The sequence below is a fragment of the Anguilla anguilla genome, chromosome 2 (assembly GCF_013347855.1).
Source record: "Anguilla anguilla isolate fAngAng1 chromosome 2, fAngAng1.pri, whole genome shotgun sequence".
Classification (NCBI taxonomy): domain Eukaryota; kingdom Metazoa; phylum Chordata; class Actinopteri; order Anguilliformes; family Anguillidae; genus Anguilla; species Anguilla anguilla.
The window spans coordinates 8283663-8306064 of record NC_049202.1 but is presented as its reverse complement, the minus strand read 5'-3'; the positions used below and the strand labels follow the sequence as shown (position 1 = coordinate 8306064).

Sequence of the window (22402 nt, the reverse complement as noted above, 5' to 3'; positions counted from 1 at the left end):
AAAGCTGTAAGTGGCGAATATGTTGCAAATAAGTGTTTGCTACTGCGGCTACTACTGTTATCTCTGTGAACAAGTGTAGTCATTCTTCAAGTTATTGTTACTGTTGTATATATTTCTAGTTTATATCCAGTTTTTCTTAATTTTTAATCGTGTCTCTGTGTGAGAGACAGAAGCATTATCCTTTTGCGGTATCTTTGACTCGCATGCTCGAACATTCACTGTCCTTCTGGTTAAAAGTGTTAATAAGTATTGTGATGTAGTGAACATGAAGGCCTTCTTCATCTGGGGTTTTTCAAGCCCATATCCCACGATTATGTATTTTTGCATATATTTTCCTGTAACGTGTCTTTGTATGTTAAGTAGGGATAGACAGCCACTGAGAACCATTGTGTTTCTCCATATATCTTTATTCCTTGTATTCCTCATATATGGAATTCTGAATTCGGAATGCCACATTTAATGCATAGAATTCCAGAGGAGCACCTGTATTCCCGAGCTTTGCTCGACGGATGGGAATGGAAGCACCCTCTCGGCCAGGGAAATTGCATTTTGACTTGCATTGCATCCAAGTTCATCCCAAGGCATCTTGAGGGAAAACTTTGTGACAGGACTGGGGCTGTCTGGAGCTCGCTGTGGTTGCTGTTTGTGAGTGAAGCTCCTCCAGAGTCCGTGTCCCAGAAGAAGGCCACAAGCACAGGCTTCGCCACAGGAACCTCTTTGTTTCGCTTTGATTTGTCGTGGAGGAATGTCCTGGAAAAATAAACTCTGCATTTTCATAAACCTTTAAAGAGGCCCGTTAGTTTATTCGGGAAACCGCACATGGGGGGAGAGAGAGAGAGAGAGAGTGCATTCCTGTGTTCAAACCCGGCTCTGCAACTGGTACTGCTTAGAGCAGAGAGGAGAGCTCACATTGTGTGTTAGACGTGTGTGTGTGTGTGTGTGTGTGTGTGCGTGTGTGTGCGTGTGTGTGCGTGTGCAAGCGTGCGTGCATGCGTGCGGTGAATTCACTTCCTGATTGGTCATTTAACCCACTCACTGCTGGGGTGGGATCGCTGAGTGTCCGGTGGCTGCTAGGGTCCAAACAATGAGCTAGGTTAGGAAGAGAAGGGCTGCGGCCATGTTATTCTGATATGGTTACCGTGGTGATGCTCAGAACACAGGGAGGCGTTCCTTTATGAGGTGGCGTGTTTTCATTGGCAGGCTTTGACCCAGTGGAACGTCACGGTTTTTCATGTGCGTAAGATGTGGACGTAGAGCTGGTGGTGTAATCGATAAGGAAGAGTTCTCTAATGTGGACAGCAGAAATCCATCTCAAACACTCAGATTTGAGGCATCCTCTAATGAACGTTCCTCTCTCCTCCCTGTCAGCTTCCTTCTTTTAAACTTTTCGTAACGGGCGTCCCCTAGGGTCTTTCTGCGAGACTAAACCCCAGCGTATGTTCTTCTCAGAGCCTTCAAAGGCCCTGCTTGACCTCAGCTCTCGTCTCTCCCCGTGGTTGTTTTTCATTTTCTTTCTTCATAGAGCTTGAAAAAGAGATTTAAAAAAAAAAAAAACGAATTCAGAATGAGGTGAACCCCTACTGATTTTTCAGGGACCAGCTTGTGTTGTCCCTGTGGGGGCCTCGATTAGGAAAAAATCCACACGGAATGCTGGTATTGTTCACACACACACACACACACACAGACACACACACCTGCGGACGGATGTACACACCCATGCACCCAACATCTGTTTCCATCTCACACTGATACACGTTGATAAACTTTTATGGATGCTCACGAACACGCATCATACATCCACTGACTAACTGGCATGGAAAGCTATATCGGCAAGGCTTTTGTCTGTTCTTTTAAGCAAACCAATCACATACCTCTTCCTCCCTCACCCCAAAAACCATGCCATGAAAAAAATGAAATAGGGCTGGTGGCGTTGTTCTGATGGGCTCACCATTCTGTTTACTTGTCCCTTTGTTCCAAGAACATTTTTTTTCCAGGCAAGGTTCCTCTGGAGTCCTGTGCCACTACTTTGACCACGCAGTCCATTAATCATAGTTTCTGTTGCAGTAAAAGTCTTCCCCCCCCTTCCCTGGTGTGCATTATCTCTCTTCTGTAGTTCCTGTGTCTACAAAGTTCCTGACATCTGCTGATTGACTTAGCCTCGCACCAGATATTTTTTCCAGAAGCAGCCCGGTCGTATAGTTTACACAAACCACCGATGTGGACGTTGGACCCATAAAAGGAAGAAAGGATGGTCTCTGATGAAAGTTAAAAAAAAAAAAAAAAAACACACTAACACATTAGGGGAAAGTGTTTATTTTGAACACCCAATGCATATATAAATGTGCTTTGCAAGGGCAATTGAGATTGTGTCTACTTAGACCTCTGCTAGTCTCACGTGGGTCATTTTTAAAAATGCTTACCAGTTTTTTTGTTTTTCCATTGAACATTCATGGGTAAACTTAAACTTTTTTTGTGTATGCAGTCATTCCGAGGTGCTCTTTCATTTCGCTTTCCTTGAACTGCCCGTCCGTTTGCTTTCGATGTAAAACGTTGAAACAGACCGTTGGCTGAAGCGTCTGGAAAACTCAGCAGAATGCTCTTTTTCTGAAAATATTAGTGAGTGGGTAACTTTCCTCTCTCTAAACCAGCCAAGAAACTCCCTACGAAAGTGTGCCGGGTTGCTTGTATGAGAGCGATGTTCACGTCCTTGTCGCTCAAGCGAGCGTGAAGTTGACGTCTTTTGAAGCCCCGCTCTCCGCCTCGTCTGAATCGTCTGCCGCGGGGGAGGCGGGGTTAAAATGTCGCTTTCGTTCGGAATGGAGACGGACGGGGAGGTTTTCGTACGCGCCCACGGCCTCGTTTTTCCCCTTATCTTCGGCGGTTCGTTCTTGGGAAGGAGCCCGATGACTCAAAAGACGGCGAGCGAGCGGCCGCCGCAGCCGCCACCGCCGCGCGACGTCTGTAGAGCGCGAGCAGAAGTTTGGCGCAGGCCCATACGCTCTGGAACCCTGAGCGGCTCTGCTCGTGAATGCGATTGGCCGGGTTGGCGTGTTCGCTGAGCGCAGAGCGCTCGCAGAGAGGGAACGCTGGCAGGGCTCCTCGTGTGCTAACGGGCTGCGCTAACGGGCTGCGCTAACGGGCTGCGCTAACAGGGCTGCACATACCACCTTTCAGATTAGCGCCAAGCCTGCCTCTTCGCTTGTTTTCACGGTGGCTATTGCGTTGGCATGTTATACCTCGCCCCCCCCCCCCCACAGCCAGCTACCTACTCACACCCCCAGTACTCACTCGCTGAAGTGGATCAGCTCAAACTCAAGTCTTTTTTTTTCCCCCTACCTTGAGTGTCGTGTTTTATTATCCATGGGCTGTTCAACGCGGGATTGGACCCCAGTATGACATACGAAGGGCCTCGTTCTCATCTCCCTGGAAACAAGTGGATGTTGAGAAGCTCTTGGCTTCAGTTTGGGAGGGGGGTGTGAGGGGTTCTGTACGAGAGGGCAGCTTGGACAACCACACCGCTGTCCCTATTCCTGAATTCCCCCCCCCCCATCCGAAAATTTAGATTTATTTTTCTCCAGTGAAGTGCTTCAAGCAGAGGGAGGACACACGCTCACACACACATTCACACACAAACGCACGCACACACACACTCACACACACACGTACACTCACACACACACACACACACACACACACACATACTCACACGCACACACACACACACGCACACACACGCACACACACACACACACACATAGTGGCCCTCTGAGACTCTTTGGATCAGTGTCTATGTGAGCTCAGCAGGACTGTGGAGGCGAGGCAGAAGCTGACATTGCGCGGTTTGGACCGGAGCGCCTGCTTGTCCTGAATCGACAAGACGGAATTTTTCCACTCACCTCGGTGCACGAGTACAATTGGCCCTTCGAACTGAGAGAAAAAAGGGAGGGAAAGATTAAAGAAGAGTGAAAAGTCAGTGGGAGATGTGCAGTCTGCTGATGAAGAGGTAATGGAGAAGCCAGTGTGCCCAATTAAAAATGTGCTACATAAAGGCAGGTGTAGCACAGAGTGCACATTCTCCTCCCAACGTGCTCTCCAAAAGGGCCACCCTCCCCTCCCCTCCAGACTACAGACTCTCCTTGTCTGCTAATTGCAGGAATTAAAGTTGAGTTCTCTCCCTCTCTGTCCTGCCCCCCCCCCCCATCCCCGAACCCACACCCCCAGATTCCTAATCTCTCTCTCGCGTGTAGACGTCGCGAGCGCTGTGTAATTACGATGGCGGCGGCGGCGGCGGTGGCGTGCCGAACGAGGCCGCTTCCTCCCACCTGCATTGTGACGGTGGCACGCACTTCCTGAAACCCGAGGCGACGCGCTCGCTAATTGCCCGCTTGCGCTAATGCCGCCGATCGGGGGGGGGGGGGGGGGGTCAGATCTGCTTAATGTGGGGATGTTAGGGCCCCGCCACTGTGGAGCGCTTTGGGAAGAGGGGCGCCACGATCGCACGGGCTTCATTTCTCTTTTCTGTCTGTCCCTCCTTCCCCCCCTCCCTCTCTCTCTCACTTCCTTTTTCCCCATCTCTCTCTCTCGCTCTCTCAGATCAGAATGTTAGGAGCCAAGTTTACACGCGGTGAGCTTACACGCATAGTGCATAGTGAACAAACTGGAAAATTTAAAAAAAAAAAAAAAAAACATTAAGATCCAGTGTAAACAGAGTGTTGAGTCATCACGTGTCTGAATAGTCCATATCACCCTTGGCATAGTTTACTGGTTTACACAAAGTCTAGTAGTTTACACAAATGTCTGCTGATAGCTCTTTTATGTGAATGATAACATTTATTGAAGGATTTTCCGCTCAGTATTGTTTGCAGGAGTGACTTAATCGTAGAAAATGTCTCCTAGAAAATGGGCAACTTTGTAGGAGTCTTTATGTATTATTCTGTTCTTTCCAGACACTGGATATGCTGGGAATTGGGTGTCATACCTCTGTACAGGTGAACAGAAATGTTCAGGTGTCTCGTAAGTGGGGGGAACACACTGTTCTGAAAGGTACCAGACACCTGGTGGATCTGACCTGCGCTTCCCTGGTACTTCGATTACACTCACGTTTAAATGGCATGAGAGAAACACACCACTGCGTAATGTCGTTTTATATACGCTTATATAGTCCTATTTGTGTGTTTCATATATAGCTCATATAGATCTCTATGAAAGATCTTGGCGCGCGGTGTGTTAGCTTAGCTGCCAACCCGATAGAGCCGCCGCCGTTAGCCAAGTTCTGCACTTGCGTAAGAGGAAGATAACTTGCTTCAGATGTGCTTCAGATCCTCTTCAGATATACTGCCTCAGTCCAGGGCTGTGCAGTTAAATATATCAGTGATGTCAGCTTGGGGGGGGGGGGGGGTTAGATGGGGAGGATGATCCCAGAGGCTCTGAATTATGGGGGGAATCGCTTTTTCCACGTTCATACGCTCGCACTTTATTTGACCCGCGGGCTTGGCGTCTGGAATACGGCGGGCGAAACCTCTGCCGCGTTTTAGCCGAAAACCCGGTTAGCCGCTAACGACGTGATTCTAAATACGGGGCTGACGCAAGACCGTTCTTCCATTGAAGGCTTTTACCCCCCTGGCCTGTGCCTTTGGAAGTTTTGGAATTGGAAACATACGCCAAGTCTGCCGGGGCAGGGTACAGCGTGTGCTGTAGCTTATGGCTTTCGCCGGGGAGCTGTGTATGTGAGTGACTGACTGGTCCTCAGTAGGCCAGACTGGTCCTCAGTGTACTAGACTGGTCCTGAGTGTGGGAGACTGCTCTCGGTGCTTCAGTCAGGCCCTCAGTACGCCAGACTGGTCCTCAGTGTGTCAGGGTTTATGGGGCAAGATTTTTTTACTCTGAATTTTAGCCGTCCTGTCCCCCTGTTTTTGAGGATTTTTTGTGTGCTTGTGACAATAGATTTGTTTATCTGATGGGAAAGGATGGGGGGGGGGGCATTAGAGGGGCCACTCTTGTCCCCCAAGGCCTGTCGAGTACAGACAGACTGGGCGGGGATGGTGGGGGGGGGGGGCGGGTGTGATATCAGACAGAGTGTGGCAGGAAATGAGACATGGGACTGTTGCCATGACAGCAATGGTGCAATAGATAATGGGGGCGGGGGGGGGCTCCTCAGGTAGTGGTTGTATTTTCAGTGTGTACCGGATAGCAGAGAAGGGTACAGCTAAGAGTTATTTCAATGATGGGAGCAGCGAGATGAGCCTTTGTGCGTTAATTGCTCTGAAGAGGACCTGAAATACCATCACCCCCCCCCCCATCACACACACACACACACACACACACACACACTCTTCACCCATCCCTTCACCGGCTACTCATTGTCCTGGAATTGTTCTCACTCAGTTCGTGACGCCGAAAGCTCTCGGCTCATCAAACCTGGAGTAAACAAGTTTGGCGCGGTTTCGTGGGAACGGACGCCGTGACGACCGAGTTCTGTGTTAAAGCTTTGAATCAGCGGGAGGATGAGGATGGAGACGTCGTCGCCGCGTGGGGCGAAGGCGACCACAACAGACGCGCAAGGCAGTGATATCACTGGTTTGTTTGAGTATGATCAGTCCTCCCACCTCATACATCCGTTAGACGCGATGCCCCCCCCTAGAGACCGTGGGCGCTTTTTGCTTAGTCCGTGAGTTACTCATTTTTAAAAGCAATCGTTCACCGTTATGCATCTGCGAAGCCATCCCAGCATGCCTCACTCCACAGGTCCTCAGCTGAGTCAGGATAGCTTGTCTGATACTCTGCGTCTGATACGGGATGAAGAAGTCTCATTTAAAAATGCTGTTGTTGCCTAGGGACTGCTGGGTGGCTTGTCCTGTTAATGCACTGGGTGGCCACCAGTCTGGTATGGAGTCCTGATGCTGCCAGTACCAGCCATGGCTAGCACTTGTATAGGGCGATACTTAATAGGCTGTAGCATTGGTCAGGGTTGTGAGGGTTACAGGCAATAGGATATTAGCTCACCAGTATCCCCCTCTGGTCAGTCGGAGACCCACAGTCTACCTGGACAAGCTGCACATGAATTTGCCGGTTAACTGGGGGACCTGTGAACTGGAAAGAAGCGACATTTTGATATCGTGGGGTAAAATGCATTTTAAAACTCTTATTCTTTCTGGAGTTTTTCCTCAGGAGCTGAGTTTCGAGCATTGCCTCTCTAGTTAACATCGCCACCGTGTCTCATTGACCTCCACACTCCAGACACGAATATGGTGCCCCTCAATTAAGCAGGTGAGAACGGCCGTAAAGCAGAACAAAGGGGATAGCGGCTCTTAATCGCGAGCGGCAAAGTTAAACAACAAAGCCCAGAGGAAACGACCTTGCCTGTGAAACGGCAGCTTCTGCTGATTAGAGACTTCCTCCCGCTTGTTAGCAGGACCGGCTATCTGCGCTATCGCAACCGTTTGAAAGGAGACAACTTCCCTTTCCTTTGCCCGGCTTGATAAGAAGCCTCAGAAAACTCGAGCCTCTGTTTGGCTGAGGATTGATGTTTTGGCCTCCCCCTGGTCTGAGACTGTCCGAGCTGCTCCTGTTGGAACTTGGTGACAAGACTTGTGTAAATACCCTTAGCCTGTGGACCGCGGTCTGTGGGAGTCTGGGATGTGGTTCTTTCTGGAATTTTTCTTCTCTGAGCGTCTCTCCTGAAGTCCTGAGATTTAGAGGGCACTGGAGACTCTTCGTCTTCTCAGCGAGCGTAAAATCTGCCTTCTCTCTCTCTCTGCCTCTCTCTCTCTCTCCGTCTCTCTCTCTCTCTGTATCTCTCTCTCCACCCATCAGGCTTTCGCCAAAGGAGTTGCACGGCTGTTGGGTCTTCAACTTCCTCTCCTGTTAATCTGAAGCATGTCATTGCACGCTGGTTTTAATGATAATATTTTTTATAAAATGAAATAAATCATATGGGTCTGTGTTTTTGTGCTGACTACAGCTGAACTTCTACATTGTTTTTCAGCTTGGCTTTGCTTTGACTGGATTTGTGGACCAATGACTGGACCTCTTCCATCCTGGTTCTGATCATAGTACAAACAGACCCCTGGAAGACCATTGGCAGGACTTTCGATTTGAGGTTTTTTCTGTATTAGAGATTAATGTAAACCAGATTGGTCCTCTACTGTGTCTTCTGCAAGAAATTGGGAATAAGACCACATTGTTGTATTCAAGCCCTCCTAATCTGTAACATTTTAATCTTAGATTAATGTTAATTGAACAGTGTTCCTAAATGTCGGTTGGTTAGCTGTTCCCTCCTGTTACCTGTCTGGTAACCCCTTGGACCCATCTCCTGTCCCAAACTCCTAGTGACGGGGTTCACTTGCAAAATCCAGGATTGCCCCCACATTGATCTTTGAGAGTCTTGGATTCATGCAGCTGCTGGAAGTGGAAGATTTACCTTACAAGTATGATCAGTAAACCCGTAGCTTAATGCTGACACCTCCCTTCAACACCCCCCCACCACCCCCCCCCCCCGTCCCAAATTCACAGTACACGCTGAAACCGACTCCTTAAGTCAAATCGGGTATGAAATCCACCTCATTAAGCACACTGTCCCCCCCCCCCCCCCCCCCCCCCCCCCCCCCCTTCCTTCCATCGTTCTCCTGTGTGGAGTCGCTGGGGTCACACCTCGCCACTTGTGGGGCGGAAAATGCTTCACGGTTCACTCCGGGTGAGAGAAAAGCATTAGCCGCATTGGTATCCCGGGAATGTGCTCCAACCGTATCGATATTAGAGGAGCGCGTTGCTGTTGTTGATGTCACGGGGCTGCACGCTAATGCGCGCTAAGCGTACGGGGGGATTGCTAGCTTTCAAGATGTGTGGAAGTGATTCATCTCTAGGCATTTTGGTTTTTTTCCGTTCTTGGATCGCGCTCACCACAGTGCAATTGATTTCCACCTTGACACGATGCATGAATCACTGGTCTAGATTGACATCGCGTGTCTGAATGGATTGGCTCTGGTTGTGACCCGTTGCACGAGGAGGAAGGAGATTGCCATTTAACAGAAAAACGGTGGTGTTCTCTTCATGAATCCAGCTCAATCGTACTATCTTATGGAACATAGTGATATTGTATCAAAAGCTCTCTCTCTCTCTATCTCTCTTTCTCTCTCTGTCTCTCGATATCCTCCATAACTGCAAATGCAAATATAAAAGCTAGGATATGGAGCCTCTGTGGTCCTGGAAATCTGTCGGCCATCTGCAGATATTACCATGGTGATGTCTGTGGTGATGTTTTAACAAATGTGCATCTTTTAAAATTTCAACTAAATATAATAGATGTAATTCTGATTTTCTTTGTATAGCCATTCACTATTCACTGCATGAGAGCAGGGGGTCACTTTAAGAGAGGATCCTGGGTTAAAAAAAAAAACGGATAAAATTTGAAGCACTCTTCCTTCCCGGACGAGTCTATGCCACCAGTACAGCAGAGGTGAGGAGAGATTTAATGGCTGGATTAAAGTGTCCATTTGTGCCAAAACATCTGCGTGCACTTAAGAGAAAGTGCTCTGTGCAGATGAAATGGGCCCTGTGCTCAAGTATAATATTGATATTTCTCTCAAATACTCTGGCTTTTTGTCTGGCTGTGGGCAAGTGTGGTGAGAGAACCGGAAATGGTGGAATGCCGGGGTGTTCTCCTGATGAATTCCGTGTCTATCCCGCCACCTTGCGCTGGGCTACAATGGAAAAGGCCTGGTCTGTCGCTCCCAAATTGACCTAAGGGTTGGGTCGTTGGGTTGGGTTCTTTTGATGCTGGGTCACATCCTCTTAATGCTGGGTTCCACCTTTTGTCACTAGGAGGAGGTCCTTATTCAGGAGCTTCTCCTTCGCCTTTCCTTCTTTCTTGCCCTCTCTCTCCCTCCCCCTTCTCCTTTTCTTCCTTTCTCTCCCTCACTCTCCTTCTCTCTCTCTTTCTCTACTCCCCCTCTCTCTCTTATCTGTCCCTCTCTTTCTGTCTCTATCTCTATCTCCATTTTTCTCTCCCCCCTCTCTATCTGTAGTTATCTTTCTCTCCCCGCCCTCTCTCTCCCTCGCTCTCTCTCTCTCTGTCTACTCAATCTCAGCAGAATGGTAATTTGGAGGAGAAGAAGAATGAAGAATAATGATAAAAATCCCCTGGAAGGAGAGCCTATTAGCATGACATGGTGTTCCCATCAGTCACAGGTTCCGTATGTTAATTGAATGTGTGTGTGTGTGGGGGGGGGGGGCCTGTCTCTCCCTCCCTCCCCCCTGGGGCGCCAGGCTTTATCGCCTGTCTCTCGCACACTCTTGACTCTTTTCCCAGCATGCTTTGTGTCACCCAGCCTGGATGACATGCTGACTTTGAGCGGGAAACAAGGCCTTCAGCAGTCAGGAGGCCAGCGCAAAAGAGACAGCTCCCAGCTTTTAAATAAAATATAATAACTATAGCTATATATGACTTTTTAAAAATGCTTTTCACCATCTCCATCTTCAGTTTGGTTTTTCAGATCGGTTTATTTCTTGGGTTTGCTCCGTGTGCATCTCGATCAGGGATCTCAAACTCCAGTCCAGTCCTGGATGGTCTCTGTGTCATCTGTTCTTTTTTAGTGGTTTCTTTCCAATCAGCTGCCACTTCAGGCCAAGGAAACAGGGAAACGAGGTGTGTGGCCTCTGTAGCCAGTCTTAAATAAACCCGTAACCAGCAGACGCTGTGGCCCTTGGGGGCTGAAATTTGTTGCGTTTGATATCTGCTTCTTCGACTGGGATCGCAGGCCTTTTTCTGTGGATGCTACCCTCTGCCTGCTATGTCCAGGAAAGGCTGTAGACATGGAGCTTAGTGAGCTGGGTGTTGATATCTACCAGTCAGCAGAGAGTGGGATATTATATCCCCAAGTATTCAGCTGGGTCTGAGCCAGGCTGTGACGGAACAAGTCTGTTGACGTCTACGTCTGTGTCTTTGCAGGTTTGTGTCTGTTCGTCTGCATGTCTGTCCATTTGCGTGTTTGTGTCTGTGCGTCTGTGTATGTTTATATCTGTTTGTCTGCAGTCCATCTGTAGCTTTTTCTTGTCATTTTTAAGTGTCCTTGTCCTTCTGGCATTCTCCTCTCAGCCTTGCTCTGGAGGCGTGGGACAGGTTTTTGAAAAGAACCTGCTTTTTTTTGGGGGGGGGGGGGGGGGGGCACCAGCTTTGTTTTGGCTCTCAGGGTGACCCCGATTCCAGTACCCTCATGCCCTTGCTCCCTCTCTTCTCTGTTCTGCTGCAGAGGGGCCCTTGATGATGAGGAGAGGGGTTCCCCCTTTTTATTCATTAGTTTATGACATCACCTATTCATCTGCTGGGAACCAGCACTATGCTGGAGTTCAGCCAATGGGGGAAGAGGAGCCGCATGGGTCCAACTTTTCCTAAAACCCCAATGGTAAAGATAGGGGCTGTGAGCAGGCTGTGGCTCTTGTACAGTATTGAATATACACCCCTGATTGGTGGCCTTCTTGTTGTGCGAAGACAAATATTTCTGTAGCACCCCAAATCATGAGTGGTGAAATACTAAATGTACATTTGCTTCTTTTGTCTTTCAGTAAATGCTGAGGCTTAATTGGCTGAATGGCCTGTTCTCCTCATTACATATTCTTCCATTCTCATGTTCTTCTTATTGGCCTGTTTTCCTGAAGCTACGTGCTCTGCCATGCTAGGCATTTTACCCACAAGCCCCCCAAGCAGGATTCCGCCTGTTGAATGAGACGCTGGGCGCACGGCGCTCTCTCTGGTCCAGGGCAGCGCTCACGAGGGCTAAAGGCGACGGTCCTGCGACGAAGCGGCCGTCAGTGGCTCCGTCGTCCCCGCGGGACACGTCTGCTTTTATGGCGTTAGCGAGCGCGAGGTGCGCGCGTGAGTCTCGCGTTCTGATGATGATGATGATGTGCGCGTTTCTCCTGTGTTTGGATACGGAACCCCCCCCCATTAATGTGGGATGAAGAATGCATTAAGATTCCTGGCTTCAAAAAGGCCGAGTCTCTTCCAAGCCGGCTCTGTCATCACATGGCGGACTTCCTTTGGTGCCCCCCCGCTCCTCGAAGATTACCCCTGTCAGAAGGGGGCGTAAGAGAACTCGCTCTGACACAAAAAGGACAGGACGTGACGAGACTGTGGCTTTTTGGCGATGACGGAAGTGCCCGTAGACTCCGGCGAAGCTGAAAGGTTTTTATTTTCTCTGCTCTCGGCTCCCGGAGGCCTTTTCTTTTTTTTTTTTTCTTTTTTTGGCGAAGGATTTGGGCGCGGTGAAAGAGACAGGAGCTCTGGAATATCAGTCAGCGCGGTGGAGTTAAGCTCGCTAATGTACCGCCGCTGCAGAGTTCTGAGGAGGTGGGGGGGGGGGGGTCGGGTGCGGGGGTGGGGGAGTGATGGCAGGTGCGGTCTGAGGCTCACCTGGGCATCTGCACTCAGCTGTGAGGACTGAGGAGACAAAGGACGGTGTGAAGGAGCTGTTGCCAGGTGTGCGGGCGGGGGGGGTGGGGGGGTTGGGCGGGGGAATTAGGGTGGCAAAGCCAACCCCCCCTACCTGGCCCAGCTCCTCGTTTGATATGAGATTAGATATGGCGCCCCATGAAGACTCATCGTTATCTTCTACCTCTGATGAGGTCTGGTGAGGGGGGGGGCGGCGGGGGGGGGGGGGGCACAGGTGCTGAGGCCTCAGCCGACCTCCCCTGACCCCAGCGATGTAAACACATTAAAGCCAAACACAGTGGTGATGAAAGCAGCAGCAAATATGTACCAATATTACAGGGAGTATTTCGGGGTTGATCCAGGTGCTCTTTGGATGAAAGGGGGGTGGTGGGGGGGGCGTAGTGCTGTAGGCAACAGAAAGCTATTTCATTATTTACAGCATGTCTCACACACAACATAAGCTTTTCTGAGACCATTTTGGAGTGGATTTTTATAGATTCTATTTTGGTCCAATTGAGGGATATATATTTTTTGGCACTATTTGTCGTCCCCTCCCTGTCTTGTTCATGAAGCCCAGAGCTGGTGTGTGAAGCCGGTCCAAGTCGACCCCTCGTCTCAACATCTCAAACGCCACACGGTGCTAAAATAAAATAAACGCATGCTGAGGAACGTTTGGCCTGAAGACCAACTGAAGGACAACCAGGGCAGTTTAAAAAAAAAAAATTTCGGATCCATATTTATTCATCCCGTGAAATGGAAAAAAAAAAAAGATGAAATGCGGTAAATATTTATGGAGACCCTACTGTGGATAATTCAGCTAAAAAAAAAAGAGTTTCCTGTGGGTTGCGGATTTACATTTAGTCATGTCGGAGTAGCTCTTACCCACGTCTGAATCTGTGTCACGGCAAAGGTCAGGCTGACGACGGCAATGACGCTGAGCCGCTGGTGTCATAACTCATAACCAGAGTCATTATGCAAACCTACAGCATAACGGTAAGTGCCACAGTAAATGTAAGGGGGAGATGGGGGATGTAGTGCTGTAAGCAGTGTAATGGATCTGAGGGTGTAGTGCTAAATGTGGCATGAGTTTGTGCAGGGAAATTCAACGTCTGGTTAAAAGTGATGATCTCTGCTATCGAGAGAACCCATGCTAGCGTGTTGCATGACTTTAACTCCCTCTTTCTCTCTCTCTCCCTCTCCCCCTCTCCCTCTCTCTCTCCCTCTCCCCCTCTCTCTCTTTCTCTCCCTCTCCCCCTCTCTCTCTTTCTCTCTCTCTCTCCCTTTTTTCCCCCCCCTCTCCCCCTCCCTCCATCAGTTGTCTGCGCGCAAGCGGGCTCCTTGGACTTCACCACGGAGCCCAGTTCCCAGGATGCACAGCACGGGCGCAGCGCCATGCTGAGCTGTGAGGTCAGCGACCCGGCGGGCGTGGCCTACAGCTGGCTGTACGACGGCGAGCCCGTGACGGACTCCGAGCGCCGCTTCCAGGAGGGCAGCAACCTCAAGTTCACCGCCGTGGACCACCGGCTGGACGGCGGGAACTTCCAGTGCGTGGCGATCGACACCGCCACCGGGGAGGAGAAGCGGTCGAGCAACGCGTCCTTCAACATCAAATGTGAGTGTCTGTGGTACAGGGAACCCCCTTATCGCACTAACCCTGCGTCCCCAATGTGTCCCCAGTGCACCCCCAAACTCACCCTTTACTCAGACTCACAACTCACCCCACATGTCTCCAGCATGCTGCAGTTATCCCCCCCCCCCCCCCCAAAAAAAATCACTCTCAACTCTCTGTACTCACACAACCCCCCCAGTGTACTTAAAATGCTTCACCTACAAATGCATTCCCCCACCACCCATAGGCAAGAGCAACGGAACATGGTATATAGGGCCTATACAGTTCATAGGTTTGAATCCCAGGGGGGGAGGGGGGTTGTGGGGCATTGCTTCTGTTCACAGTTAATCTAAATCCATGGAGATTGTCTGCATAGTTATTATAATGCAACAAAGAAGATGGGCTGCTTTGACAAACAGTTTGCTTAGCAAATACACAGAAATGGACTGAAGATTGGGGGAGGTTGCATGCAACTTTTACACATGGCGTGTGCCGTAAGAGTGTGCTGAAAAAGTTCACCCACCGGCTTTCTCTCAGCACACACAGATTGCCTTGTTGCTGCAGTGAATAAGTACGTACATGAGGACCATTGTGAAAAACAGATTTCTTTTTCATCCTTTCCTGCTCTGTCATTGAAGGCAAACATTCCTTCCCTGCGAATCTCCCGCCCCTTCTTTCATTTGTCTTTCTTTTCTAATGCAAACAGGCGGACAGAAGAGTCACATCGCTTACACGAGCGCGTTAGTTAATCTGTCCCTCTAGGTGGCGTCATCGTGTCTCCATTTCCCAGCGTACAACGTGTTGTTATTATTTTTTTGTTCGTACGTTCTCTAAAAAGCCTTTTGCTAACTTAATTATGGCGCTAAAAAAAAAAGTTACCCGGTCTTGTCAAAAGAACGTTTCAGCTCCCGTTAGCCATGGTGCCGGTTTATCTGGAGTTCGGGATGTTTTCTTCTTCTGATCTTTTGTACGCTCCCCCCCCCCCCCCCCCCCCTCCCCCGTTAAGTCTTGCTGAGCGCCCCGGGGGCTTGGGGATTTTTATCTCTCCCTCTCTGAATGCCTCCACTTCTCCTCGTTTTTCTGGAGCGGCGAGAGCGAGCGCTACTCAATATGTTCCCCGCTCCGCGCACAATTGGCCCCCTTGTTTTGTCTTTACCGCGCAGGCCCCTCCAGGTAGGGCCCCGTTAAACGGGCTTTGTGTCCAGGCTTCGCTGCTTGCCAACAGGCTCCTGGGGCCTACTTTACGCCTGACAGCGGGCCCGTTAGCTTACAGTACCGAACCAGAACTCTGCTGCGGTGCATGGTGGGTCCACCGTGTCTCCATTTCGTGCCAGAAAATCAAAAAGGCTCTGGGAAATGGGATTGGATTGTACTTTTAATTATTATTCTGGGTACAATGCATAATTGTACATTAAAAAACATAATAACATTCCATGTACATTTAAAATATGTATCGGAACTAATTTAATTCTTTAGCTGACGGTACGATTTCAGATTTCTCCTACAGAGACAGAATTTTCAAACAAACGTTTTACCAACCAGATTGTACCATATCATATGAAATAGGGGTTTTGTTCTGAAAATTGGTAAAAACATATGCATTTCTTTTAAAATTGCTTTCATTGTGCAGAAGCCATTTTTAATTTTAGCCTTTCTGAAGCAGACATGTAGTATTTTAGCCTATTTAAGCTATGGGGAGGGGTGCGGTGATTAATTTTGGTATGCTCGTATACCACACAAGTCAAGATGGCTGCTTTGATCTCTGTGCAGAAGTAGTTAGTGGTTTGGCTCATGACATGCCATAGCATTTCCCATTGACGGGGTACGAACTGCAGCATTGCGTTAAGTTTGCCGTCTGTAGTTTTAATGTCACCCCCACCCCCTCCCCCCCGGGGAGACCATTGTGGCTGTACTTTTAAAAGAGAACTGCCTCATGTTCTGCGATTAAAGCTGATTTATTGTGGCAGTTAAAGAGTTTGGAGAAACGCCGCTGAAATGCAACAAGGTTCGAGGATGCTCGAACCTTGAGCGGACTCGAGCTTGCAAGCCCTCTGTGGCATTTCACCAGCACGGAGCCTCGAAGAAAAGCGAAATGAGTAAACGTTTTCGGAGCCTTGGAGATGGCAAGACAAAGCTCACCTTCATGTCGTCTGCCAAGATTAATTGCTGGTAATTTCAGGGGGTGGTTGCCTGTGTCAGATAATGAGAGCAGTTGGCTGAAGGAGACGCCTGTTTTTGTGGTCCGTGTGAAGACGGGCCAGATGGCATGAATGCTGGGCTTGTTTTCTCTTAATGAGGGGCGCTGGGTTTGACAGCTTGGGCCTGCTGCCGCGACTTAGTGAAGTGTTAGTGAAGCAACGTGGAAGGAGCGGAGTATCTGGTTAGTCTTGAGCATCTGTGGCGTCATCTGCCTGAGATTTATGGAGCGGCTTCCTGGTTTGAGACCTGCGGTTAGTTTAAGTGACCGAGGGTAATTTCACACCGGTGCTGATGGGGAATTAAGTCTGAAGTCACTTTTGCTGTAGTTTCAAATCCTCAAAATAAAGACTTCAACTCCCATCAGTCCTTGCAGAGGGATACTCCCCCAAGTGATACTCATACATCTGACCCTCAGCTTCAGAACTGCAGGTGACATCATCAGCTATGTGCTATAACCTGAAACCTGGTTGTGCCTTTTTTTAACAGCTATGGACCTAGCCCCATTTGTTCAATGAAACAAATTGATTGAAAACTTAGCAAAGGGCACTTTTCGTGAAGAGCTGCAGGGTCGTCTGGTTTTTATTGGACTTGCCATGACGTGGCTTCAGCAGGGGAGGGTCCTGGCTGAAGCGGTCTGTGAACTCATGCATGGGGGGAAAGGGGCGCTCCTTTCCTTAAATACTGCTTCCGATTCATCTTGTGTCAGACTTGCAGGTATCATCTCTGATAGCTGGAGAGCGTTTTCAGCAGTAAAGCCAAAAAACTAGCGGGCCCATTCTGAAAATTAGGCAGAAATGTGGAAAGGTCGCCTGCCCTGCCGAACCTGAGGACCTGAGGGTCCCTCCTCCTCTCTGGCTTTAACCGTCTTTAATGCAAACTCATCCTTCCTGGTCCACCCATATCCCCCAGCCCTTCCTCCAATCCTTAAAACGAAGAGCGTGACTTGGAGCAGTGTTTCTAGGGGGGGAATGCAACAGCTGATATTTATCTGAAATCGCCCACTCGACGATTACATTAACGCGGCTGCCAGGTGACGTTTCCCTGCTGTAAGCGATTCATATCTGCTTTGATCGTGCGTATGTACAAAACGTATGTGGGCTGATGAAATCCTCTGCAAAACATTTGCTCCCCCCCCCCCCCCAAAAATAAAAAAAGACTTGTTGCCAGGGCAACCAGTGCGCTCAGTATTACCTTGCTGAAATTTTTCAGGTCCAATTTCCCAGCAGCCCTTGCCTTAATTTGCATTATGGCGGAACTGAGGCCGTTTGTGAGCGCGTGGTCTGATTTTATTTTTTGATTGTGTGTTTTTTTTATTTTTTGATCCCGTTTTACATGCGTAGCGGCGGATTGCCTGGATCTCTTACCCGCCTCGTCCTGTTGGATTCCGCTACGCCTTGCTGGTGGATTCGCTACGGTGTGGCGAAATGCAGAAATGGAGTTTATGGCCCTTTTTTCTAGAATGTTCTTCCAGAGACAGCTAGCCTGTTGATGAACTGAAATGACAGCCAGAAGAAGACCTGAGATTTGACTGAGTTTGTCCTTGTGTAGAAGGAAGGTGGGGGGGGAGGGGGTCACTGCTGTTCCATAAGGATCATGTTCCGGTGGAGTGGAAGATATTTTAACCCTTTACCTGCTGGCCTGGCCCTATGGGAGTTATAGGAAAGGCCTGTAAAGCTTGGCTTACAGGCTTGCCTCTGTCCACGTGCTTCTCGTGCAAGACCCTTAACAGCAGCCTCCTCTGAACTCTCAGACAGAGATTTTTACACACAGCCTTCCTTGAAATAACAACATGGATCACCCTGGGCAAGCCCTTTACTATCAGGGCCCCCCTGTGTAACAGTAGTAGGTTTTCTTGTTTGCTTTTTATCTTTTTTTTCCCTGTTTTTTTTTGCTGAGGAAAAAGTGTGGATACTGCTGTAAGGAGATCCCTCTTTTAATCTGGTCCTCGCTTAAGGGTCAAGTGTCTGACTGGAGTGTTGGCCCAATGGCCTTATGGGTAAACCCAGATGCCTCGGCTGGCGTCAAGCTCATCCCACACATATCCTATGACTGATATATACTGGACCGACGATACCTGCGTTACTGAGGTCCCCTGGTGCTGAACGACCCAACGTCCTCACAAAGGAGGAATCACCTGACACTACTGTGTGCCTGTTAAGGACAGATCTGCTGAAATGCAGTGTAATATGCTCTCAATGAGGAACACAACCCGATTCCTTTTCGCTGACAACATTTTCAGTTTTTTAGTGTTCTGCGCATCCTGCCCTACTGTGTTTTCTAGTTTAAAAGTGCGGGGACATTTTATCAGGAAATAAAACTGAATTTGAAAGCACTGGATGAAAATAATTGGTTGTTTCTTCATTTTTAAAAAGCTTTTTTTTGTCACTGTTAGACAGGCATTGTCTTGTGGCTGTTATGCTAGTTAGGAAGGATGTATTCACATGGAAAGGAATGTGCTTGGAAATGTAGACATACTGTACAACTGAATTCTTTTGTGCACAGGAGTGCTCTTATCCAGGTACAGAAGGTCTTATCTATAAATGCGATAAGATGCTGATAAAAGCTTTGTTTATGAAAGACATCTCGACTAAATTAAATGTATGCAGTGTTCAGTTTTTTTTTCAGTAATAGATTGAAAATGACATTGAGCATGCTGTCATTTTCTACAGAGTAATAACAATGCTTTAGAAAGCATTTCATATTTTGGGGCTATTATTTTTCATATTTACCCATATTTATAAAACCCAGTGAACAGCTCTACACAGATCCATGTTTATTTCATTGGCATCTGTGATGTTATGAAAATGTTGATGAAAATGATAAAGTTGTGGGGATAATGTATGTGTACATTTATAGTTATACATATTTAGTTATCCATGTCCATACTCCATATGCAGCTGCATAGGTAGTATAATGGTTCAGGAACTAGACTTGCAAGGAGCTGGCAGGTCCTATTCCAGGACTGCAGACACTGCCATGGTATCCTTGAGCGAGGCACTTAACCTTTATAGTTTCGGAAAATATCCAGCTCTATAAATGGATAGTGTGTGTGTGTGTGTTTAAAAAAATTAAGTGCTTTGTAAATCACTCTGGATAACAGCATTTCATAGGCAGATAACATAATACAATGTAATGTGATGTCATATAATATAATGTGATGTAATGTAACAGGAATGTGAAGTCATATAATATAATGTGATGTAATGTGACAGGAATGTGATGTGATTGCAGGGCTGGAGAGTGGCGGGGTGACGCTCAAAGACCCCGCCTCCGAGGCGGAGATTGAGAGCTCTGCACCAGTCACGTTGCGGTGTCACATTGATGGACATCCACGGTGAGGAATCTCCACAACCGATTTTTAAACAGAATCAGGGTTTATATGTGGTCCTTTCTCTTTGTGTTTGTAACCGTATATACATATTTTTTTTCTGACGTAAGAAGCATTAAAGCTTACACAAAATAAAAAATGTTTCTCTTTGAATCCCGGCTGTTAAATGTTTAATTATTCATCTTTTTGGCAGTATGCAAATTTAATAATACAATTATTAAAAATGCGATCAGAATTTTTTTTAGACGTGAGAATTATTAAAGCTTAAATGCATAAAAAATGGTTTATTTGAGTCCCCTCCGTGTTTGAAATGTTAAGCTCCATGTTAATTTTTATGGTTGTACAAGCAGCAGTATAAACATATTTATTTTTTAAGTAATATGAATTATTCGAGCTAAAACTTATGAAAATGTGTTTTTTTTTTGGGTCCCTTCTGTTTTAAGTGTAATCAGTCATCTTTATGGTCGTACCAGCTGCAGCATATACATATTTACTTTTTTTTAAGTAATATGAAATATTCAAGCTGAAACGTATGAAAATGTGTTCATGCACGCCAGGCCCAACTGCCAGTGGTTCAAGGATGGCGTTCGGCTGTTGGAGAGGAGTCACATGATCAACGGCAAGGAGCGCACGCTCACGCTGAAGAACCCCAGCCCCGAGGAGAACGGCCTGTACCACTGCTGCGGCAAAAACACCGTCGGACAAGTGTGCAGCAACCGCAACTTCACCCTCAACATCATAGGTGTGTGAACGTGTGTGGGGTGTGTGGGGGTAGGAGGTGTGTGTGGGGTGTGTGGGGGTAGGAGGGATGTGTGTGTGTGTGTGTGTGTGTGTGTGTGTGTGTCTGTGTGCGTGTGGGGTGTGTGTGTGTGTCTGCGTGTGTGTGTGGGGGGGGGGGGGGTGTCTGTCTGTGTGTGTGTGTGTGTGATTTTCTGTGTGAGTGTGTGTGCGTGCGTGCTTATGTGCATGTGTGTGTGTGGGGGGGGGGGGGTGTGTCTGTCTGTGTGTGTGTGTGTGTGATTTTCTGTGTGAGTGTGTGTGCGTGCGTGCTTATGTGCATGTGTGTGTGTGCGCGTATGTGTTCGTGCGAGCGTGAGTGTGCGTGTGGATAAGATAACACAAGATAAGCTTCATTGTCCCCAGAGGGAGAATTGTCTTGGGCAAAGCGCTTCACAGGATTAAAACCAACGCGGTACACAGAACAATACACTAGACAAAACTTTACACTATACAGGACTGATCAATACAGCCGGCAATTATGGTCTAAAGATCTAAAGTGCTTCTCTGTGCAGTGCAGGTATGGTAACAATGCAGGCTGTTGTTTCTGCTCCTCCTGCTGTTCGATGCTCTAATAGAGCTGTGGATAAGTTGTTTGTATCGATTCCTTCTACACTGTGTGTGTCTGTCTGTGCCTGCAGCATCCACAACTCCAGATTTAGATTTTGTGTGTGTGTGTGTGTGTGTGTGTGTGTGTCCTTAATGAGCAAATTAATTTTCCCCCAACCCCACCTATTCTATTAAAATGTAGCCTAGCCTTCTGTTCTGTGGATTCAAAACAACGGTGTGCTCTCGGTAACCAGGACGCCGGTTCGTTTAGAAAAAAAGAGTATGATTAATTATGCTAATAATTTTTTCCTGAATATTACGTTGCCCTGGCTTCGGTTACGGTCGACCCCTGGGTCCTCTCTCTCACGTTCTGGGAGAAACCCCCCCCCCCTGTCTCCCCTCCGCTCTACGCTGCGACAGGGAGGGGAGCTGCTGTCCCCGTCGCCCAAGGATACGCCACTCCTGTCCCCTGCTCCTAATTAGCCCTGCGCTGTGCGTGTGCAGAGGGAGAGGGAGAAAGGGAGAGAGAAAGAGGGAAGGAGAGAGAGAGAGGGAGGGAGAGAGGGAAAGGCAGAAAGAGAAAGAAATGGAGAGAGAGGCAAAGAGACTTTGGATTTTAAACATCCGTTTATTTTATTCATCAGGTCAAAACAAAATTGCTACAGGCAGGGAGAGATGGATAGGGAGAGCAAGGCATGAACAGAGAGGGAAAGAGCGAGAGAGGGTGAAAGAAGCAGAGAGAGAGAGAGAGAGAGGGAGGAGAAGCATGACGAAAGGGAGAACAGAACGCTGCATTGTTGGCGGGCTTTGCCGCCATTTCTCTGGCGGGACCTCTGCCAGGAGCCGCATTTTCCCTGTGACACGCGTGTCTGGAACCCGTACCCCCCCCCCCCCTCGCCCCCCTAATAAAGCCCGTTTGGACTGGATCCCGAGTCCCCGGTGTCACTCAGACGGGGGTAAACCATCCGCCTTCGGGTCGCTCCGCGGCGTTTCGTTAGCGCGGTTGCGCTCAGGCCAGGTGTAGGCTGGGAAACGGGAGCTGGTCCCAGGTGACCTGTTCTGTCTGAACCCCCCACCCCCCCCCCCCACCGCCCTCCCCTGCCTCCTCACACCCACCCTGCAGTTTGGGTGGCCCCATTGTCAACTGTGTGATTTTTTTGGGGTCCTTCCCCAGGTATAGGAGCTCCTAAAACTAGCCCTTTCACTCTCTGGAGTTGTGATGGTTTTTGTTTCAGATTTACATGACATAATTTTAAGGGGTGTGTCCAGAGTTGTATGTCTGAAAGGGGGGGGGGGCTGTGTTGGTCCTATTCATACCCTGGTGGAAGAAAAGCTATGGACCGAAGCTCAGAAGAGATTTTCTGTGAACCCTGCCCCCCCCCCCCCCCCCCCCCCCCCCCCATTCAAATTCACTCGTTTCCCCCCTGCATACACATGCATGTGTAATCCACACTGTTTTTTTCACTGCTGGGGTGTTATATTATTACCCTTCATCTGTGAGAGACGTACATCTCTT

The 22402-nt window shown here is 48.5% G+C and overlaps 1 protein-coding gene across 1 annotated transcript in view; it reads left to right on the top strand.

Moving 5' to 3' along the window:
- LOC118221615 (inactive tyrosine-protein kinase 7-like) overlaps positions 1-22402 on the top strand; it is a 94660-nt gene that overhangs the window by 48726 nt on the left and 23532 nt on the right. The window contains exons 2-4 of the mRNA XM_035406842.1: positions 13740-14036; positions 19464-19566; positions 20118-20302. Of these exons, the coding sequence (XP_035262733.1) occupies positions 13740-14036; positions 19464-19566; positions 20118-20302 (585 nt within the window). The remainder of the gene's footprint in view (positions 1-13739; positions 14037-19463; positions 19567-20117; positions 20303-22402) is intronic.